This window comes from Rhamphochromis sp. 'chilingali' (assembly GCF_963969265.1).
Source record: "Rhamphochromis sp. 'chilingali' genome assembly, chromosome: 8".
NCBI lineage: Eukaryota > Metazoa > Chordata > Actinopteri > Cichliformes > Cichlidae > Rhamphochromis > Rhamphochromis sp. 'chilingali'.
Window position 1 is genome coordinate 13076915 of NC_137935.1, and position 23179 is coordinate 13100093.

The 23179-nt window shown below is 43.2% G+C and overlaps 1 protein-coding gene across 3 annotated transcripts; it reads right to left on the reverse strand.

Annotated features, from left to right (window-relative positions):
* Positions 1-1172: 1172 nt before the first annotated feature.
* Positions 1173-21513, reverse strand: zbtb16b (zinc finger and BTB domain containing 16b). 3 transcript variants are annotated; one of them, XM_080888626.1, is made up of 8 exons: positions 21369-21513; positions 18974-20239; positions 15668-15765; positions 13671-13778; positions 13223-13309; positions 6660-6830; positions 5384-5551; positions 1173-4259 (listed from the first exon to the last, which is right to left on the reverse strand). In XM_080888626.1, the coding sequence occupies exons 2-8, from the start codon at positions 20146-20148 to the stop codon at positions 4030-4032; spliced, it is 2037 nt and encodes a 678-aa protein (XP_080744752.1). In that variant the 5' UTR covers positions 20149-20239; positions 21369-21513; the 3' UTR covers positions 1173-4029. The 3 variants fall into 3 exon arrangements, with proteins under 3 accessions (XP_080744752.1, XP_080744753.1, XP_080744754.1); XM_080888627.1 differs by lacking the exon at positions 13671-13778 and having other exon boundaries at positions 21369-21512; XM_080888628.1 differs by lacking the exons at positions 13223-13309; positions 13671-13778 and having other exon boundaries at positions 21369-21512.
* Between the last annotated feature and the right edge of the window lie 1666 nt (positions 21514-23179).

Genomic DNA, 23179 nt, shown 5'->3' on the forward strand with positions numbered 1-23179 from the left:
AGCTGATCTGTAGCATTTTAACACCACTAGCTGCATGTGATGTAACATGAAACCAATTAGCAAAAATAATAAACAAACATTTGAAATGTTAAATGAATAAAATGGTTAGCTGTGGGTATGCTTAAATGGTCTTTACTTTACATTTTCATAAAACTCATGAAACTGGTTGTTTCTAGGATTACAATGCCCCAGCTGATATGACCCAAACCTGACTCACTTGAACACCTTGTGAGATATTTTTTGCCAGACAGCACTCCCTAGTACTGTGCACAGAAAACTAGGTAAAGGAACATATTTTGCACTGATGCTGTTTCATCCCGGGACGCACGGCAGTGTAGTGATTAGCCTCGTTGCCTGTGAGGGTAAATGGTCGTCTGTCCAGGGTGTACCCTGCTTCTCGCCCTACCTCAGCTGGGCTCCAATGCTCCCACGACCCTAAACTGGCTAAGCAGAAGTGTTTGCATGAAGAAAGATCCCCCTTGCAGAAAACCAGAAATTTAGCATGCACTTAAGACTTTCTGACAGCGTGTAACAGCCCAACAGCTTATGACCTCTGTTTATTCCTTTAATTTGTCACCCATGTTTAAGCCAAACCAAACCAACCAAAAGTTTGTTCCAACCAAAAGTTGTAGTCAAATAAATGTATTAGGTCGTGTCTGTTCATGAGCCACATGCTGCCCCGCTGGGCCAGAATATTACAATTGCTGCACAAGATTGAGCTGAAAAGTAAAGAAGTAAAATTTCACTCTGTAAACGTCCACATTCACAAGTTTTTCCACATTTTGTCAGGTTTTTCTTACATTACGGAGAAGCACTACTGCTGTGCTTAAAACATATGCATCAACAAAGCATGAAATGAACAATTTGATCCTTTGTGTGTGTGTGTGTGTGTAATGCCATCCTTTCTGCTACAAAATACTGGAATCTGCAATAAAAACCTAAACTAAACTTAAATAAAGTAGTCCATCAGTTACCAGTGTAGACACTGCTTCTTAACTTCAAAGCAAACAATTCTGTTAATGTGTAAAATGAATTCAGATCACCCCCCTCTTTTTCTTCTATTTTTTTATTTTTTTATTTTGTAAAGAGCAAATAGGCTGGGAACCGCTGCCAGTCACACTTTACGAGCGCACACAGACGGCAGAAACAACAGGCAAATGAGACGTGATGCATAAAATAGTAAACTGTTTTATTCTTTTTTTAACCATGCCACTGAACACTGACGCATACAGAGTTGTGCCTGAATCCACATGAAGAAAACACTTTCACACACTGTGTTACAAAGCTGTAATGAAGAGGGATTTTACTGCACACATGGCAAGAAGAACAACCCTGATTGGATACCAGGTCGAGCTTTGATCTGGCCCTGAGGTAGACAGACATTGACATAATCTAAACAATGCTAATCACATCCTTCTAGGACACATCAAATAAAAGACAGCTGTATTATCACAACATAGAAAGATCAAAGAAAAAAAAATCCTTTTCAAACAAAAGTGCTCTATTTCTTTTGGTCCACCGAGGAAAATCCATTTATAGTGCATGTTCATGTAGAATAGATACAGTGAATGTGTTTTCATGGCACTGAGTGTTGTTGGCTACTTAAGAAGGCATTGGTAATGCCCACAGATGCCAAGATTTGCTATACACACTGTTTTCATCCAAAGATGTCAGTCCATTGTCACTTTGAAGGGAACAATTTGAGACAAGCGTGTACTTTTTTTTTACATCAAAAATTGCTTGGAACTTGCATCAGAGTATCAGCCACTATCACAGTATGTTGCTTCCAGTTGCAATGTTCAGACAAAGTGGATCTAAATGGCAGTCTATCTTTAATTGAGTAACAATAAACAAACACCCAGAAACAACTACCAATAGCACAGACCCATGTACTCAAGCACATCAATGCTCTACTTATAAAAGAGGCACAAGGGAGGGATCTTAATCAAATCAGAGACTTATAAAACACACACATTAAGATGTTTTCTTTTTTTTCTCAAATCATACCAAATGTAAACAGATAGCAAATTACTGTAATACAAAAATACAACATGTTTAAATCTATAAGGCCCGTGTTAGGCTCACATAAGGGAATAACATACCATGACAGATTTTACATTACAGCTACACTACAACTGACAATAACCTGCTCATAGTAATTCAGTGTCAGAATTTTCTTTTTGTGTTTTGTTTAAAAAAACAAACAAACAAAAAACTACTTTTCATGTTTTCTTCAGTTTTCTCCAAGAAAATTCTGATTCTGTGATTTTTATAAGACATCTATATATAGTTTAAGGGACAGTTCACAACAAAAAATCAGATTTTTTGGCTGTTAGTGCCACTCGTTTGTTTAGTTTTAGTGCGAGCCGCCCAGTTTGAGAAGACAGCGCTGCTTGGAGATGTCGTCCTTCTCTTGAAATTCATCAAAGTAAATAGAAATCATTATCTCAATATGCAAATAAAAAAAATCAACCAAAACACAAAAAGCTCAGTTTTTTCATATATCAACTATTCCACACGGCAGTTGTATCAGACGGCATCACAAAAGGCTCGTGCTTGTGGCTGAGCTGTAATGTTAGCTACCTGCAGGCTTCTTTTGGTTAGCGATTACAGAAACTACAGAGTAAATAGTCCCTACATGAAATTGCTCACAACAGAGTTTTGGGGTTTTGTTTCTTTTAAAGTAACCGGGTCAGTCTCTGTACCATTTGATTCCATCATAATCAAGAGAAGACAAGCATCTCTATAAAAACTGGGCGACTTGCACCAGATGAATAAAGCACTACAGACCAGAGGAAAACCTACCTACATTTGATTTTTGGATAAACTGTTCCTTAAAGGATTTTTTTTTAATAAAAAAAAACTACACAGAAAGCCGTGTTGAGGCATTTTTTACACACTTTTTGACCATGTAATTTATGATGAATTCTAAAAAAAAAAAACCAAACAAACTGAAAACGGCTGATGGATGAATAATTTGCAGTGGATTTAAAACAGTGAAAAGCGAGGAGAGGTAGAGCTCGCTCTACTAGAAATCATCCCAAGAGAGACGGACCGTCTGATGAAAACCAGCGCATATTTGGTAACAAATAAACAACGTATAAATAGCACAACCTTATTACAAGAGAAACTCAAATTGTGAGCCAGCTACCCCACCCACCTGAAACAATAACACCCACTGCAAGAAAGACAAGGCAATTAAAGAGATCAAGCTTATGAGGTCAAAACGTGGCAGCCATTCAAGTAAAACATGCAGAAAATAAACAACTCAAATAAAAATCCAACAGCAGGAGAAAAAACAAAAAAACCCAAAGCAGTCACAGGAAATTAGGAGAGAAAATGTTGCAAAGTTCAGCCAATCAAGCCTTCGTGGAATTATTTCAACATCTACTGCAAATCATAGATGATAACTCGGGTTGTCTGATGGTTTAGCAATCAGTCAAAATGCTCCTGCTACACATACAGGTCAGCAGTCACAGCCATTGTGGCATTGATTTTAACCACAGTGGATCCATTAGAGATACAGTGATTATCAAAACTTGTGTGCGAGGGAGACGGTGTGTGTCTATGTTTGTGCACGTCAGGGCTAAAACGGTTAAGTCATCAGGAAACTGTCAAAAATGTGATAATCGATTAATCCTGCAATATTTATTGGACTTTTTTGGGCAAATATCTTTAAAGAATTCAGCTTGTCAACAAAATGTGACTTCTTCTGCCCTTTTTTTCCCCTTTTAGAGTAAAAATAACCTGACTGATGATGAACATTGGTTGCAGCCCTGACGTGTACGCCCATCTGTTTTCGTGCTTGCACGTCTAATTGTCGGGAAAAAACAAGTAAAACCAACTCAGTATCTCTTTGAGCGACATCTCTCCGTAATACACTTCCCAGTTCACCCAACAAGAATTCAGACTCTTTCAAAAACCCTTACAGAAACATTTCAAACCAGCAACACAGGTTTTCATCCAACAGTGACTGTGTGCGTGTGAGTGTGTGTGCCAGTCAGACTGTGCTTGGAGTCCAAGTCCTGCTCAGACGTAACAGACATACAGGTAAGTCTTTTCTATCCTCCAATCCGCCGGCACCTCCTCGGGTTTGTGGCCCTTCATGTGCTTCTGCATGGCAGCCAGGCTGGGGCAGAAGTCCTGGCAGATGGTGCACTGGTACGGAGACGCTCCGTTGTGAGTGCGCAGGTGCTTGATCATAGCCGAGTAGTCTCTTGACCGTTGGTGACAGAGCTTACACTCAAATGGCTTCTCACCTGAAAAATTCAACAATACGGCATTAACCTTGTAGACCTGCAGCCAGATGAGACGGGACTCGCCTCCTAGTTTAAGCCGCTGCACTTTCAGAGGTGTGTTTGTATGTCGGTGCTCTAGGGTTAGACCTGAATTTGATATTAACATTTCAAACCCTGAGCCATGAAATAATACTGGCAATATCTTTCTTTTTTTTAATGAATTCGTTATTAAACCTTCTGATAATTTTTTTTAAAAGAAATTAAATATTAATTTGCATATCGTTAGCTTCATAGCATAAGTGCCTAAGTCATTGACTTAGTCAAATGACTTAGGCAATTATGCTATGAAGCTAACGATATATTAGTTTTAATTTGTATCATATTTGCTACATCTGGTATTTTTTGTAATTTGTTGCTTAAAAATGGGTGAAGGAAAAAAACTTACTGATAATCTAGTACTCAAAACTCTCAAAACTCACGTATTAAATATGATACAATTGGCTTTAAAGGTTTTAAAATGAGTCTGTCAGCATCCAAAAGAAATTTCCTCCCTGTCTTAAAAGAGGGACGTGATTAATTTATGTGATTAATATAAAATCACGTAAAAATAAAAAGCCTCACTATGGCCATTCCTTAAAGTACAAGATAACTAATGATTAAACTTATTTCCTTCCTAAAAAAAAAAAAAGTTGAAATTTTGACAGAGCACACTGTTAGCTGTAGAAGAAATGCTGTGTTTTATTTATTTCTGTCTTTTTCTAAGGCCAAAACCTTAAATGCATTAGTCTAAATCAATACGTTCCTGCCCTTTCTATGGCAGGCATTCCCACTGAAGAGTCTTTAAAGTGATTTTCCAGCATAAAGATAGCAGGGCACTGTAGATTTTAGTAAGCGTGACTCATAAAGGAGTAAAATACTGCTTTTGTGGGGGACGATTTATACACATTGAATTATACAAACAGCAGCAGCAGCATTGTAAATGTGCCATTAAATGAAAATGTTGGCCGTGGTCACTGTAATACCAAGTGCAACACTGCGGTGTATCCATGTCTAATAAGAGAGTTTTGGTGTGCCGATAATACAGGCGATTGTTGGACTTTTCCCTGGATCCACCTGAAGGACTTTTTTCGAGCGCGCGCTCTTACCTGTGTGTACGCGGTAATGTGTCTCTAGCTGGTGTTTCAGGCTGAACCTCTTCCCGCAGCCGTTGCACTCGTAAGGCTTCTCTCCCGTGTGGATGCGTTTATGGCCCCTCAGCGTGCCGTCATCTCTGAAACAGCTCCCGCAGAATTCACACTCAAACGGGTGATCGCCTGAAAGCACAATCGTGTCACAGCAGCAGCAGCAGCCGCAACACCAACACAGCCCATTATCGTGAGAAGCATTAAAGGCTAACTTTATCCTTGGCTCGACACGGCACGCCGCATATGTAGCTGCATAGGTCAAATAGTCACAGAGGCCTTTCCACACGTGCATAGCAAACATGGGAAATGATGTTCTTTCAGACGTTGCTAATGTTATGACATGAGGACACTCCTCTTGGCTGTCGGCTAATAGCTAATAAAAGTCCTCCAGGCATGTGCTGCTCTGTTCTCTATACTGTAGTTAATCTATTTCTCTCCTAGGCTGAGGGTTTGACTCATCTCCAATGACCTATGTGCCTCATTATCTCAGTGTCCACAGCAACAGCCAAGTCAGAGGATACATTGCTCTCCTCATTACAGGCCGATTCTCCCCAATCCCCCACCCCACTGTGGAGCAGATGACATTTACAAAATGTTACTTCCAAGCAGAATGGCATACAAACAAGATACGCTGCCATGGCCAAAACTCCCTTCACTTCTGTCTCTTCACATCAATTATGTATTTCTCCTGTCTAGACATCAAGCCGTCCTGACAGCTGGGAGTGTTATTTAAGGTAAAAGAAGAAAGGGGGACATCTTTTCAGTAAATATCTCTCCGTCTCCTGCGGCACTAAGACTCACCCTTGGTAGAACACACAGACAAGTCATTTCCATTTGCTTTTCCTTCAATATTTATTTGGGTTTCCTCTATCATTTTGGGTGAACCGCACTAGAACTGACAGCCGTGAATTGCAGAGGCCCGAAGGCTGTCTAAGAACCCAAAATATAAACAGGATGAAATTGCCCAAAATATGCACCGGCCATAACGGTACAGTGCTGTCATCGCCGAGGTGAGTCATCTTATAGAGAAGGAAGGAGGGTGGGAGAGGATGCATGCAAATTGACTAAAACCTTAAAGCCAATAACCCCAGGAAATTAACCCATATACCAAAATAAATACAGCTGTCTCTCGTCTCCTCCTTAACGTATGCATGTGCCTGACACCGACATGTTCGCGTTTTATGACTGCAGCTGACACTGTGAATAATGAGGATGGTACAAATGATCCGTCTCTTACCCGTGTGTGAGCGCAAGTGCCTTTTGAGGGTAGTGTGGCTTGGAAAGGGGCGCTCGCAGTGGCTACAGATGTAGCTGTGCATGCCTGCATGGGCCTCCATGTGCTGCTGCAGGGCCTTCTGGGTCTGGAAGCGCTTTGCACACAGCAGACAGAACACCGCCATGTCAGTCCCTGGAGAACGCGCAAGACACAGACGCACAGTTATTTCAGTACCATACACAGACAGGGCCTTAAGTGGGGAAACTGGGTCACTTCAACTTTGTGTGAGTCCTCTGAGGGAAAAGCTTCTTTCAAAGAGCAAGTGCCTCTACCTAAACTAACTCCCCTAAAAGCCCAGAGGCACTTTCAGCTGTGAGTCTTTATACGTTCTATTTTAAACCATGAAAGTCATTGTTTTCTTTAAGAATTTCCCACACAATGCAGAGCATGCCAATCACACAATCAATGGCTCCTTCCTGGTGTGTTAGATGTGTAATTATTCTCTTCATTCCCCATCAGGAGTCAGCTACAGCCTGTGAAGTCCTCTGTCTCTGTGCTCAAAGAGCAGCTGATAGTAGCTCCACCCTAAATGATGCCTACACTATGCGCTCTGTGCAGAATGTTAAGTAGTGATATCAAGCCATTAAAGGCAGGACTGCAGGAAAAAACACAATCCAGTTTAATCCTGTGTGTGACCTGGCATCTCTTTGGGGCTGATTTCCTGTTGCACAGAGTGTGGAGAGGAATACAGATAGGGAGTCGCTGGCAGGCTAGTTTAAGTCAAAATGGCTATGTGAAGAAGATCCATTGGCTGTCATACAGTCAACATTTGATCTACAGGATGTGTACGCCAGCACGCTCCACTGTGACATTCACACTGATGCAAAATTCATATGTGCACCGGTGAGGGACTGGTTAATCAGTGGCATCGGACATAATGTGCATGTCCTGGAGAGTGAGGCTTTAATGTGAGATTATGAGGTCCTTATTTCTCTGTCTGCACAGGTTGCAGATCATTTACAATGCTAGCAGGTCCCATTGCTCCTGACTCAGATTCAATCAGACATCTCCAGCGGAGGATCATTAGTAAACAGAGGACTGTGCCAGCACTTCATTGGAATTCAAGTGGGGTTGCTGTGTCGCATTTAAAATGCAGTCTGATGAGGTCCACTAAATCAAATCATTTGTTACTGTTATTGAAGTGCCTTGAGGCAACTGGCAATTAAATTGGAATTAACGCAGGGAAAGGGATACAGCACACTCATACTAAGAGGGAAGAGTGTCAGACACTTGCTTTAGGTTCAATCAAGTTAAAGACAAGCCTGTTCAAAGGAGAAAGAAAAAGAAACAAATCAAGCATATTCACATTTTTTCAGGGATAAATCAAAAACGTTGGCTGAGTATTGTTTGCTCATCCGCGCATCACAGTTTGCTCAAACAATGAAAGACACTTTAACATTTCATGGATGACTGCAGTTTAGCTTAAATAAAGAAAGCCTCAGCTTCCTGTTTTGTTTTGTTTTTTCTCTCAAATCTTCTGAAATTTCACCCCAAAACAAAACTTAATAAAAGCGATCGTTCATAATCATTAACGGGAATAAGACGGGATGAAATGCATTCCCCGATCTTAAACGTCCTGCCGGGAGCCGGTCTGATGGAATGAGCTGCACCTGTTCAGAGGCTTTAGCCTGTGCTCTTTTCCACAAAGGGCACACAATGAGGTTCAGGCCCTCATTGACCAAGCCCATTAGTCATAGGCTCCTCATGCAACTCATACAATCCCTGTCTTTATGTTGTCGCCTAATGACCAAGGCCCTTTCTCACACATGGATCACAATATTTTAGTTGTAGACAAAAGACCCTCCAGTCTCAATGCCCCTGCGCCCTCCCCACTCCCCTTATTCGCTGACCATACAGGAAATCCTTTCACTGGCTAACCAGCTTCACTTTCTTTCTGAGTCATACCTAACGAATGCTGCTTTTGCTCTACGCTGTGTAACAGTATAGTCTGGATAATGATCTATCGAAAATGGTTAAAAACACTTAAGAAGCAGAAAATGCAGTCTCTGAATGACCCCGAGATGTGAAGCCTTCCTCCACTTTAACCAGCTAGCAGTAAATTCTTTCAACCAGCAGGGGGAGCGCTTTCTGTTCCAATGTGTCCACGTTACTGTAGCTGCAGGCAGAGCAGAGCCCTCAACCAACCGAGCAGCATATTATCCACCTTGTAGATACTTCAAAGCTACTTTAATTATCCTCCCTCTACTCTCTCGTTATTAACCGTCATATATTTTAAACGCCTGTTTCGGTGCAGCTTGCATATTTTCCTTTTTTTTCCTCCCCTGTCTGCTCTAGAAGTTTTACATCCTAGTTTCTCTGTGGAGGTAAACCGTGACTCCCCGACACACTCGCAGACACTCACAGATGTACATCCTGATCTTTCTGTCACTGACAATGCTGAAACTTGAGAAAAGGAATATGACAACTCTTCTGTCACAAGAATCTCAACCCTTGATCTCGGGATGACACGCAGTGACAACAGCTCAGCAGTCGTTTTCGGTTTTATTCTGCGCAAGCGACGCTGAAAATAAAAATACCAAATAATGTCTTGAAGTGTAAACAAAAACCTTTGGAGGCGAAGAAGTGTTTGTATGCGTTAGCGGTGGCATTTCGCCTCGCTGCGCTCTGTTAACTTTTGAAACGAAAAAGGTTTTGCGGTCGTGGAGTTTTCCAGTAAGCTTTGGTAATAAATGCTGGGGAGATTCTTTATGAGAGAATAAGCCCTAAAGTTGGCCGTCACTGCCCCCTGCTTTCTCACCCTTAACCAGACAATGGGTTTGGACTTTAGGCTTTAAGGCACAGGATGACCCCCTGACCTATGGCCCTCAATAGGCTAAAGACCACGTAATCAATAGCATTTCTCAAAGGCTGGAGCGTTGACTGAGCATTAGTGGGCGGGAGCTTTAACAGTGGGAATAATGATTTACTTTTAAGCAATTCTGCTACGAGGCAGAAAATCTAAACATTTAGTGTGTGCGTTATGCGACTAAGCTGCTCATCTAATGCACAATTAGGTTAGTAATTGAGGACAGTTTGGGGTTGTTATGCGATTTCAGCATATCTCCATGAAGCCGATGTGTATGCTCGTGTGATTTAACATAGTCTGCCTTCATGCATCTGCCACTTATTCAGTCCAACTGAGGTGGGAGCCAGCCAGGCTCTCACGCTGCCTAAGAAACAAAACCATGTGTCTAGGCAACCAGATAGGATCATGGTCCTTGTTGGGGTGAAGTGTTCAAGCTAATCCCTTCATTCACAAATAAGCGCAGCCTGTTTCTTTTCAAGCAGCAAACAAAAGTTTTCCCACCCTGAGATTCTGGGAGTAAACCCACGGCAAATTGGACAAGAGATTGTATCAGTGATGACCGCAAAGCTGTATAATTTCTTCTGTGTTAATCTTAACTTCAGTGTCCTGAGCCTACAGATTACACTGGTCGAACCGTGAAAAATGTCCTTTCTGTGTTTGCTGAAATATGCCGTAGACTTCATTTTAACAGCATCGGTCACAAATAACTGGCATTGTTTTAATAGACGCTTTCAGAATTCGATCCATTAAGGCATTTGTTTCGGCAAATTGTGAATGACGGCCGAGTCAGAGCTGAACAAATCACCTGCTGCTATCAAAACAACAGCGGCTTTCACAGTTTACAATATTAACACCAATGCTGTTCGCGACTACTAGTATGCAGCGTAAAGGCACTTTCAGCTACGTCCTCGGGCCCTGCTCGCCGTCTGCCGGCACACTGCTATCACCCTGTTAAACATACACAGCCAGGCGGGCTACGTGCTATGTGCTGGACCTCACATGACCCCGTGCGTTCAGGCTACTGTACGTGTTCATGCGGACAGCTCCATGCAGAGCAACAGTACAGTACCTTAAACAACCCCGGGCCGTCATCAGTAGACTGCTAATCTACCCGAGTGAGGAACAACCGACTCAGTAATTAATGCAACATGAGATACGTTGCTCGTGTTTAACCACCATTCCACGGACCGGTTCATTGAGGCCACACACTGATTCATTCGCCTCTGTTCCTAGAACATTTGCTATATTATCTATAGCTACTGTATTTCACTTTACATGAAATGGCAGGGCAGCTCGGGGTGTGTTTGTGTGTGTGTGTGTGGTAACAGTCAGGGAAAATAAATACGGGGGGGCGGTCATAATGGCCAAACAGAGCGCAGTTCAGTTCAGTTTAAGGCTTATGCGAATTACAACTGAGTATTAACAGGAGGGTGCAGTATGATGACGGACACGCAATTAGGCGAGCTAAAAGGTCTGCATTAAGAGGGATGCATTAGAAAGCCTGGGCTGTATCTGAACAGACTACAGGACTGTTTAATTAGGGTTTGGACAGAAGGTAATATTATTCACTTGATGAAGCAGCCTGTAATGTGTGGAAACAGTGCAGCTGCTGTGAGTACACAAAGACAGCACTCTTATGGCCTTTTTTCTGTAGGCAAGGCAAGGTGGCAAAATGGTCAGCCAGCACAGTTTGAAGCACATACAGTCGATTTCTGTGCATGGTGGAGATAAGCTATGAGTCTTGGGTTTTCCAAAATGGAAAGCTAGGTGCCCCAGAGCCCTTACTTGCCATGATGAAACAAACCCCTTTGTTGTGAGAGCAATTCGGAGACAGATCCATTCTTTTATTTTGGGCACTGACAAGTAGGTCAGAGGAGACTATGACAGTGCTGTGGTGAGGAGTAAACAGCAGCACATGATGTTGTTTTCCTCCGTGTCCTGGCATCCAACACCAGCAGCAATCCTCCTGCCCTCAGGAAGTCCTCACATACCCCCTACCCCCTTCCCTTCTCACAGTTCAACCCACCCCTAACCCTCTCCACCAAACCCCCTGCTCTCTTTGATCTCTAACTTCAGCAACACAGAGCCATTAACCTCTGACATATAAAAGTGGCTAAAGACTTTCACTGTAAACTAGTCTTGCGGCCAAATCAGCCAAATTGCCACAGAGTAAGGTCTCCCAAGAGCAGAATTATTTCCCCTCTGGAGAAGAGGTGGACGGCAGTGCTGCAGCTGCTGAGGTCTGACAAGTGTTAATCTGCTAAGGGGAAACTCATTTGGCTAACTGGTTATGCCACATGGCAAATTAAAGCAGAAGCTGCACGCTCGGCACTGTGTCTCTATCTTTTTTTGTTTTGTTTTGGTGGGTTTTTTTTAGAAGAACAAGAAATAAAAACCAGGTGATTTGGAAAATGCGAGTCTCTGCAGTGATTTGGAAAATTTCCTTGCATAACCTCGGCACAACTGATTGAATTACCTGTAGCTCATGACGAATGCCACAATAAGAGTCAGTAAAAAGGGTCATGCGTCACAGCGGACCAAGCTGAGATCATGACAAAATAAGAGAGTAATGCCCTCCTGCACCCTGCTCTGGATACAGTGCCAAGCTGAAACCGAGCTCTGGATGTTTACAACTCAGGGAGATGAGGGTAGAAACTTCTGGGCATCGTTAACACCCCTCCATGTCCACATCCATTAACTATTCATACTGTGTGTGCCACCTGGAGTTACAGTTACGTGCCAGTGCTCCTGAGAGGGTTATCACCTTTCTCTGACAGTAGCAGAAAAGGTGTGGATTCGGACACTGTCAGGGATACATGTATGTGCCATCTGACAACAAAACTGTTGGGCAATAAACTCGAATTTAGGCAGATGGAAAAAATGATGCATTCATTACAGACAACCGATAAACCTTTTAGAAATGTCTAAATCAAACAGAAAAATACCAACTTACTAAGAAAAGTACTGCACTTAGACAACATCTGGTTTATCTCTCGCTTGATTTTTAGTGCATTTTATTTAATCAGTTGGACACTTGTGTTGTTTGTCATTTTTATCTCCTCCTTTTTCCTTTTTTCCCCCCTCTGTGAGGCACTTTCTAACGTTGATAACGACTTCAGCTCCCCGGGCATGTTTTTCCAAACTACGAGAGTCCAGATTGCAAATCACCATCCAGGTTTGTGCAGCCAGTCATCCAGAAATATAACTATTTAAAAAAATACTTTGACTCATCTTGGTGCCAAATGTTAATGCCAGACACTTGCTGAACAAGAAGAGTATGTAATGCAAACATTTTGCCTGGTTTGAGATCACTGAAAAATCACAAAAAGGTGTCTGGCCTGCTGTTGAGTGTGTGGGCGTGAGGTAAATAATTTCACAGCCGCTGTCATGAGGGAGGTGAGGATAGTATGTCTGTGAAACTGTAATGCTGGTGCTGTAAAGCTACTGCTGTGGCAAAGTGGCATGCAGTGGGCCTGGATGCCAGGAGATATTAGTGGGTGATATGTGAGAGGGCCTCCCACCTCCCTGTTGATAAATTATGGAGCATCATGACAGGAACAGTTTAACCCAGCCAGCATGACAAGCCAGTTTAGACCATGATCACGAGTCCCGTAGTCACGGCTTACTCAACAGCTCAGTGCATGCTGTCCAGGTTAAACATTGTGTGTGTGTGCGTGCGTGCACGTTGAGAAAGCATGCACACATGTTTGTAAAGTACCTGTGTGTGTTTGCCTGTGGGCTTCCAGAGCGTCCTCTGAGGAGAATGTCGCTCCGCACTGATCACACACGAGCACCTCTGCAGGAGCTGTAGACAAAATCAAATTCAAAAGAGTGTGTTTTGATCAGACCTGAACACAAACATGTGTTTGTAATTGCAGCTTAAGTCAGTTAATTTCACATTTAAAGAGGACTGTGGAGAAAAGCAACGAGAGGGGGGGGACAAAGAGATGCTGTTTGAAAAATCAGCAAAGAGCCTTGTTTGTCACACACTTGTGCTTTTCAGGTGTTAACACAAGGAAGCAAATGTGCAGAGTACAATGGAGCAGTGGAAAGCGCCGTAAAAACACAACTGGGGACAAACAAAAGCACCAGACAGGGTGCAATGGTCCTTCTTCTCGAAAAAAGAAAAAGGAAAAAAAAGAGCAGAGCTGAAGAGTTTTATTTACCGTGCCCTGTTATCAGTCTCTGAACAGTGAGCAGACTGTATGCCTGAGAGGCCACAGAAGGACTGGGTGTTCTCTCTACAGCAGACGCTTCCCGCCTGCGGCACATCCCTTTATCAAAAAAAACACTTCAGAGTCAACACCCCGAATCCCACTGCATACACTGTAACTACAGTTCCCAGTTCACCTTTGGAATGCCCTTGTCTGTTCTGATGAAGACATGAGAGAGACAAGTATGCACGCTGCCAGCAGAAACGTTCAATCCTTGTTCTGCACTCACCTCACACCTGCACAGACAGACAAATAAGACAGATATGCACATACGCATACGCACACGCGCACACGCTCGCTCTTTCTCTTTCTCTCACACACAGCTGTTTGGATGTGGGTTGGCTCTCACAGAGATGTAAATCGGTTGCAGATCCATACTGGCCCAGGGCTCATTCACTGATCTATTTTCTGCTCAGCTGGCTTTAAATGAAGTTAAAATGACTCATTAAAACACCCACAAGCTTTGGGAACTCTGAGCGCTACAGCCTAAATGTGGTCCTCTTTCAACTCTTACGATGCCACTATACAGAGACACTCTGCCACTGTTCCCAGTGCTGCACACAAATACCAAAAAAAAAGAACCAACAAAAAAAAGAGAGAGAGCCCCAATCTGTTCATTTCTAAAAACAACAATTTTTGAAAACAAACTGTTACTGTTTTGGAATAGTGCGTTTTGTTACACGGCGTAAAAATAAAACTTGCTTGAGAGTAGTGTTGTTTAGTAGTAACACTAAAGCAGAATTTGCGATCCTGATGTTGTGTGACGCTGTCCAGTGTGGTGTGTTGTGTTGTGTGAGATTGTGTGATAAGGGAAGAAGAGAACATAGTGCATTGTCTTGTGCAGTCAAAGGCACGGAGTGTGCTCTCATCCATAAACCATCAAACTGTCTCCAGACGCGGCTGCAATCGTCCTCCATCAAAACACTTTGTCTGGCATACCAAAATAAGAGCCAGCATCGAGCTGAATACCAAATCAGCCCATTAGAGCAGTGGAGCACTCGCTCCTTAGCAACCAGCGGGATCTAAGGCTGCTATACCGAAATACACAGTGACAAAGAAATGAGATCCACATCTCTCTCTCTCTTTTTTTTTTCTGTAGTATTATAGGTTGACACATTGGGATGGGGAGAGTTTATGCAAAAAATTCAAATTAGGTTAAAGGTGCTGCTGTTACGGATGTCGCTGCGAATTGAAAATCAAAGCGCGTTGTGGTGGTCTGGGTAATGCAAGACAATATGTGTGTTTAGGGTTATCCAGAGGGTATAAAAGAGGAGGAACAGAAAAAGGGAGGGGGATCAGGTGAAGTTTAAAGAAGCAGATTCTTTCTCTCATCCGTCATCAGGATGTCATTCCAAAACAATCCTCATAGAGAAGGCGGAGAGGACAGGGACTTTGCCTTGTCTGTACACATAATCCAACTGAGGTTTCTGTTTTAGTTTCATTTTTAGTCCCTGATCTCTACCCCCCCCCCCCAAACTACCCGCCCCTCCTCTCTCTCTATTTTGGATAAAGTAGCTGGGAGAGCAGTCAGGTCTGATTAAGTCTGCATTTGGGTACAGTGTGTTCCTGGACACACATCTGCGAGCGAGCCATCACACACGCTTCGGAACACTGGCAGAACACCCAGGCCTGCCGGCAGCTGATGATGTCATCACTCAGAAGGGGCAGAGCTGGCGAGCTGCCAGAGTCTCCGAAAAAACACAGAAACGATTCAAACTGAGAGAGACTAGAGAGGGAGACGGAGAGAAGAGAGGGAGGGAGACGCGCATAGACCTAAGCATGGAAAAGAAAGCATGATCCAAGTATTCGGAGCAGCACTAACCGGCATGGGTAGGGGTGGAGGGGGGGTCGTAGCATGAACAGGTGCATTTGAAAAGCTGCACTACTGTATCAAGAGGGTTGATCAGCTCTGAATGCTCTGAGATGAGAGTGTGAGAGTTACTAAGTACCTGTGTGAGACAGCATGTGCATCCTGAGCCGCATGCTGTCCTGGAAGTGTTTGCCACAGTATTCACAGCCATTGCCCTTCTCCTCATTATGGAGCCTCCTGTGGAAAGACAAACACTAATGTGAGCGTGTTAACGGATTCAAGAAACGGAGCGAGACTGCACTTTTGATAAAGCAAAAAAGCCGCAGATTCGAGACACTTTTATTAAGGTCTCCCAAACCTAGAAGCATCATTGTAACAAGAGGAGCATGTTTTAATTCCGGCAAGAATCCCTCGCTGAATGCGGCATCATTAGCGTAAGAGGCCCTTGGAGTTGTGAATCACAACGCATGAACGCTAAAAGAACACAGACAATAGGATATCTGGCTAATTTCAGAGCGCAAACATACGCGTGCCTCCACCCGCCAGCACTGCAAGACACTGGGCACACACGCAAACCCACTCAGACTAGCGCGCGCACACACACAGACAGCACATGCACGCAAACTCGCATCCCGACATAATATGCACACGCATACACTCCTCCTGTAACTGCAATGAAAAGGAGAAAAGAAGATGATTCGCTGAAGCTCCGCCGGCAGCAAAACCTATCATATCATATCACACACATCCAAGCATGCAAGGCATCTGTACTGTTATCCTTGGATCACCCCGCCAACAGCAGAGCAAATGGCCTAAAAAATCTGTGGTTAAACACACACTGTGGTCATAATAAATGAGACTTAAGATGTCATTTAATTTAGATGAAATCAACATTAACGCCGTCGGGAACAAAAAGGAATCCTTTTAGAGCTGCAGGCCCAGTTTCAAATTTGACCAGCTTCTGTTCATACTAGATTCTTATACTATACTAGATTAGGTTTTATTTAGGACATCCTGGTGGTCAAGCAGTCGGCGATATATGCAGTTATGTTACAGTCTTTGATTTTTGGCAGATGCTTCCTAATATTTGTTAATATGCTTAAAAAAAGATGTTTGAGGTAGTTTAGAAATAGTGTCCAATACGATTGCTTACAGCGAGGTCTGCAGCACATGTTGCAGAGTAGCATCAGTGGTTTTCATATTAAATAGAGAGAAGTACATTACTAGAAAAATATTTTCCTATTCAATATAACTGGCATTCTGCATTTATAATAAGAAGCATAATATTACTATTAAGTTCCAATCGCATTTGAAACTAACTTAAACTAACTTCACTCACCGTGCATCAATATGTAGCTGACATTTTTGTTATTTAGTTGCATAGATAACCCCTTAATTACAGAGGTGGGTAATTAATTTTCCCAAGGGGCCACACGAGAATCTCTTTAAAAGCTTATTGGCGTGGCCTTCCACAGCAGTCCCATTTTTCTGTGTGGCTCCTGCACGTCTGCATATGCCAATCATCAGCGTTCTGCATTCCCACTGGTCGTCACTTTAATCACTCGCTTCAAAGCTGAACTCGCTTTAGCTTGGCACCCGCCCACTTCGCATCACTATTAGCTTTTTCAGCTGTCACTGCTACGAGTCACCGACTGGTCTCTTCCTTTGTTTGACACTGTTTGAAATACTTGGAAGACCAAAAAAATTTGATTTTGTGACTTTTTACTTTATTCGTTATGTTTTAAATCATACCATATATGGTTAAATGTCAATATCAGCTTCTGCCCTAAAAGAATAATTAACTGTTGGGCTCCAAATGCAATGAACGGGGTGGACTTTGTGTCCTGCTGGTCTGGGAGTGGGGACGGGGGTTAAAGGCACTGACCGTGTAATCATAATGTTTTAAAGTCGGAGTCCAGATGCGAACAACTGTTGCGTTTGATTTTGAATTCATTCCACGTCTTCCTGCCCTCATTTCACTGTCATTGAAACAAAACCGATAAATTATTTGAAGTTAATTAATTTTGGAATATTGAAAAGAGGAGCTGTCCTCAAACATGCAAAACAGGCTTTTAATTTGATTTTAGCGGCTGTTTAGTAACCTTGAAAAGTTAGTGGAACACTGAACTGTTCATTTTATAATTTCAGCCTCAAGGCTGCTGATTTTTTTTTTTAAAATGGTATATATTTCCCAATTTCTTATTTTAATCATTCAAACCAAATGGATTTCTTTTTCTGAAGTGTTTCATACTAAAACTGTGCCAGGAGATGCCTCCTGAACAACACCAGAAAATGTCAATCTGCAGGCCAGGTGTATGCTCAGTGACCTGGTTACAGACCTACAGCAACTTCATTACATCCTCAAGCAGTGCCACCACCGCAGCTCCTTGAACCTGCGGACATGAGCCTGTCTCCGTGAGTAAGCTGTGCGCATCACTAAATATCCCACAGGATGCATTGTTTCAACAGAGTTCTGGAGTGAGGCTGAAATGTCAGCCACAGGCATGAACAGGGAAACACTGCGATCCTAATCATGGGTTAGCTGCACATTAGGACTGCAAACTGTCTTGTTTCTACCGACTGATGATGAGTCAAACGCTGACGAGCTCGCACAATTGGAAACATCTGCAATCAAGTTAATGAGAGCTGTCATCGATCTGGTTAATTTTTTGTGTACAATGACAAAAGGACAAGCTAATAAGTAGGGTAAAAATAAACAAGAACAATAAAAAAACAACAACAACAAAACAACAGAGCCGAGTCGTGAAGCAGAAGTTATCCATCATGTTGCTGAAGCGTCCAGCCCGGCCCCTGCTGAGAGGATCCTGTCTGCTGATGCAAAGGAATGCATATCAAATAGCCTGGGAGACAGACTGTTGTGTGAAGCGCACTTCTGCACAGATAATCAAACAGAATTTAGAAAATGAGGCTTTGTAAATGACAGCATTTTGCGACACCAAGGCCTCTTTATATCAAACCCCTCACAGAGACTCGATTCAAAAGTTGCCGACACGTCTCACTGTTAAGGCACGAGCGCAGGTGTCCCTGAGAATAAATGAACAAATTCTCAGATGCTGTTTCAAGCTTTTGACTCGCATTATATTCACTGAGAGAGGGGGAAAATCTCAAAGACGTAGAAAAGGTTAAATTTAAGAGACACGTGTCTAGCATAATCATTCATTATCACAATAAGCACAGATCCACCTGCACGCCCGTCTCCTCCATCTTTTATTAAAGGTAACGCACAACTGTCAGTGAAAATGTTGAGCCGCAGGAGAGTGTAGCAGTGTTTCTTCAGCACAAAATACAACAAAATATTTTGTGATTATTAGCTATTGAGCCTGGCGTTTTTAAAGTATATTATTTCATTTTGCATTAGTTAAAACAAGCCAGATTAAAAATAAACAGCACAAATTAGTGTTAATGGTTGTTTTGTGCATGTTACCTGTGCTGCTCCGCAGCCTGCCGGCTGTGCAGCTGGAGCCCACATTCGCCACAACACTGCTGGCCTTGAGCTGGGGCCTCGTGCCTCATCCCTGCTGCAAACTGGCCAAGCCTGCTCAGGAGCTCCCTGTGCAGCAACCCTTGGTGCAGCAGTCCACTGTAGGTTCTCGGGTCTAGTGGCACACCCAGGGTTGGGGCCACAGAAACAGACACTGGCATGCCCTCCCCTGTGTGGTTGGATGGCACAGAGTATATGGAAGCCAGGTGTTTCTCAGAGATCCCGGGAAAACAGTCAAGAGTGTTTCCTGCCATTTGTCCTCCATCCTCGGGGCCTGTGTGCAGCTCTCGAGCACTGGTGATGACGCTACCTCTCAGGGGCGTCCCCGGGCCTTCATCTCTAGGCTGGTCTGAGATGCAGCTTCCCTCCCCTGCACTGGAGGATCTGCCCTCATAGCTGTTGGCATCATCCACCTGCATGCGCTCTAATTTTATACTTCTGGGAGGTTCGTGGGATGAATCCTGGGCTATCTCTACACCGCTATGCTGAGCCTTCTGGGAGTTCTCCATGTCTACCACTGTGTCCTGCTTGGGGCTCGATTCAGGAGCTGCCTCAGGCTCTGGGCCAGGGGAGCTCCTCTCAGTCATGTGGTACAGTGCCAGGTGGTGTAGAGCTGTGGGACTGGTGTGGTTGGGTCCATCCTGTATGGAATGCTTCTTGGACATCAGCATTTGCCTCCAGTGCCTGGCCCGGCCATGGTCACTGTGATCTCCGGAGCTGTGATTCCTGACCGCCACTTCCTCACTCTCCTCTGCCTGGATGGTCTCCAGCACCTTCAGGCACTGCTCCTCCAGGTACTCGATCTCCAGAATCTCAGCAGCATACAGCAAGTCGTCCAAGTCCTCAGCTGTGGCCTGGAGCGAGGCGGTGTAGGCGTACTCTAGGATCTGCTGGAAAGTCTTGGGGGACAGGAAGTCCAGGGCGTAGCGCAGGCTGCTGCGGTGGAACAAGATCTCGAACATTTTGCTAGTGCAGGCCAGGACGGTGCGGTGCGCTGGAAACTCTTGGCCATCCACTGTGATAATGACATCACACAGGGTGCCGGTCAGACGCATCTGATTAGCCCGCTGCAGGAGCGTGCTGGAGTGAGTGGGATTGTGGAGTTGAAGAACACCCATGTTTGTCAGACCCCTATCCACTCGGACCTTTGCTGAGCCCACGCATGAGGTGTGGCTGTCCTGCCTGCTTTGCTTTCAGTTCGCTGTAGGTCTGCGTTTTGGGGTGGAGGAATGAAGATGGAAGACTGTTAGAGCCCATTTCACGTACAGTATGATGCAAAAGGCAGATGATTATACTCCAGGGAACACACCAGTCAAAAGCAACTTAAAATGATATTAATGAATATTATATAAAGTGAAAAGCAAACCCTCGACCCCCCTATGTGATTTCTTTAATTATTTTATTTGATGCACCCTACATGCATTTAAAAAAATACCAAAGGGAGACAACAGGTCGATGAGCGCAAAGCAACAGTTTCCACTGCAGGTGATTAGTCTGAGGTTTCACTGAGAGCGGTCACGTCGCTGTAATAACGTCTGCATACTGAGAGGTGACGATTCAATTTATCAAGCTCCTCACACATTCATCCATTCCTTCAACAGGTAGGCCTGCTATTAACAAAGCCCTTCAAGGGCTGATTAGTTCATTTAGGCGGCGCACGTTCATGATTAGATGTGTTACAATTAAGCGCTCTGCTTTAAAAAAAAAAGAAAGAAAGAAAAGAAAAGAAAAAGAAAAACCTGAGTAAGTTACCAAACTGGCAAAGCACGCAAATAAAGCGCAATCCGCGCATGCATGGATTTTTTCTATACATCCAAACGGCTGAATGAGTGTCTGAATAATCCCTGTTTGATGTTTTGTGTAGTCGGACCACTCATCACCTCGAGTGATGCTGACGGGCTGCATCCTCAACTAACCGCAACATCAGAGCGCATCAGGTGCAGACGCACAAATCCACCTGATTATCCAAACACATTGCGACAAATTAAGCCTCCCTGCGCGCTTTTCATTTAAGGGGACGCGACGGGTTCGAAAATAAAAGACCCAATTTGTCTAAAATAGTCCAGAGTGCATCACAGTGGCGTGAACAGTGTGCGATACAGTCTGAGCTCATTCAAGTTTGGAAAATCCTAAAGCAGTGCGCGGACTAAACTTAAGTGGATTTCCACATGGTTGCTGCGAATCGAAATTATATCAAGGAGCCGCAAAGCTGACATTATTGTTCAGTGTTAATAATTAAGATGAGGAGGTCTCAAAAGTAGTTCATCGGAGCTGAATCACCTGACAGAAATCAACAGTGGAAAGAATAAAGAGTGGCGGCTGTCAGAGCTGTTCTTACCTCCGTCTCCTAATGTCCTCCGCTGATTATCCAGGCAGTATCATGCTTACACATTTCACAGTACCCGCTCCAAACTCAGTCCTGCTCCAAGTAAGCAAATCATCACCCAGCCACGACAGTCAAACCAGCAGGGGAAAGCGAGACTGCCGAGGAGAATTTTCAAAATAAAACGACGGCCTGAGCGATGTGATTAATAACTGTTGATCCAACTGACTGTTATTATCAGGTTATAATTACAAACGTAGTGACTGTGTGGCGTTAATACATTGTTTCCAACATGCTGTAACTAACTCAAGAACTAAATTGTTTCCAGAACCAACACTATGATCACAATAAGAGGGGCAAAGTGATCGAAATGCGTGCAGAAAGCACTTAGTGTGAGTCAAAATCGTTATAACGATACTACAGTATTCACGTCTTTGTAGATCGTTGCAAAATGACACTCCTGGAAAAACGGCACTACATGAAGGAAATTATAAAGTTTAGTTAGATTTGATTATTCACAAATATTCTGTGCATTTTATTCACCTAAATACTGACACACACATCAACATATTTTGATCAGTATTAAATGATGTAGCCTATTTTACACAAATTACTGGGTTTAACTCTAATCCTTCACGTGGAAACAAAGGTAGACAGAGAGTAATGGTTACACTTGTGTATTTTATGTAGATAATGCAAATATTTTGGAACAGACGTAGAGAATATCATTTTGTATTTGAAGACAAAGAAAGAATGCGATTCTTATGAGGCTTTGCTTCTTTTTCATTTTTGCCAGCTACAAGGTTCCAACTTGTAAACCGGTGTACTTTAGTTTTTAGTATTTCAGTAAATGAAGTGAAAAACTGGCCTGCAAATATGCTCTTGTGTTTAGGCCACTGAATCCGTTGCATCCTGGTGATTTAGTGCTTTAAGATATGCAACATGTTTCCCCAGCGCTCCTAATTTGCATCTGACTGAGGAGTTTTGATTAAGTAATCCTTTACCATCCTTTTGTGCTTTTCCTGTGCATCTCTCTCTTTCAAAGGTAAAATATGAGACAACGATAGATGGGGGTAAAAAAAAATCCATCCAATGCCTATTTAACTGTGTATGATTTTACCTTTGAAGTCTCAGAAATATCTACACTCCTATACATTTGAGCTGGAAATGCCATTCTATTTACGGCCCTGCATACCTCCTAAATTCCATATATTAACATATGATTTTATTCACCTGGACCAGCTGCAACTTTTAAATGGTCCTGCTGGTGGCTTATACAAATGCAGATGACGTAGATTACAGGTTAAATGAACTGAATTTTTATTGGCCAGCGGGACTGGGAATAATGTAAGTATGAAAGTATGTCAGCTTGTGGCATGAATAAAGAAATGGGTTGCTTCAGACACGGTGAGAAGTAAACGGTGTGTCTTTGTCGTACGCACAGCTTGATTAAAATAAGTTTGACAGCAGGTTGAGGTTTGGTCTCTCTAAAGGGCGCTCAACGTGATTTCCGTAACCCTGCATGAATATAATGAAATCTTTCTATAGAAAATAAATAAAAATCACTTTTGCACTGAGTACTTGCAGTTTTACTTTGAAGATCCCACCGTCTAACTTCCTGTCTCCACAAGGCTGCTAGTTGCTGACTTTACCGGCTGCAAATCATCGCCGGGCCGACGTCACGGCTCGGTGTGATCGCCCTCTGCTCCTCGGCTCTCCATCAAGGCTGCGGTCAGAAACATCTACAGCGTTTCAGAACTAGTGACAGGCTACAGGCGGAGGACTAGTTTGTTTGCCTGAAATAAGAAGCACACTCTGATTAATTC

Bases quoted from the DNA above. Each gene is read 5' to 3' on its own strand.
- zbtb16b (XM_080888626.1), bottom strand. From the start codon at position 20,148: ATGGGTGTTCTTCAACTCCACAATCCCACTCACTCCAGCACGCTCCTG. The intron at 13,779-15,667 runs GTACTTAGTAAC...TTTTTGATAAAG, and splicing joins GCACATGCTGTCTCACACAG to GGATGTGCCGCAGGCGGGAA. The intron at 5,552-6,659 runs GTAAGAGACGGA...TTGTGCTTTCAG, and splicing joins GCACTTGCGCTCACACACGG to GCGATCACCCGTTTGAGTGT.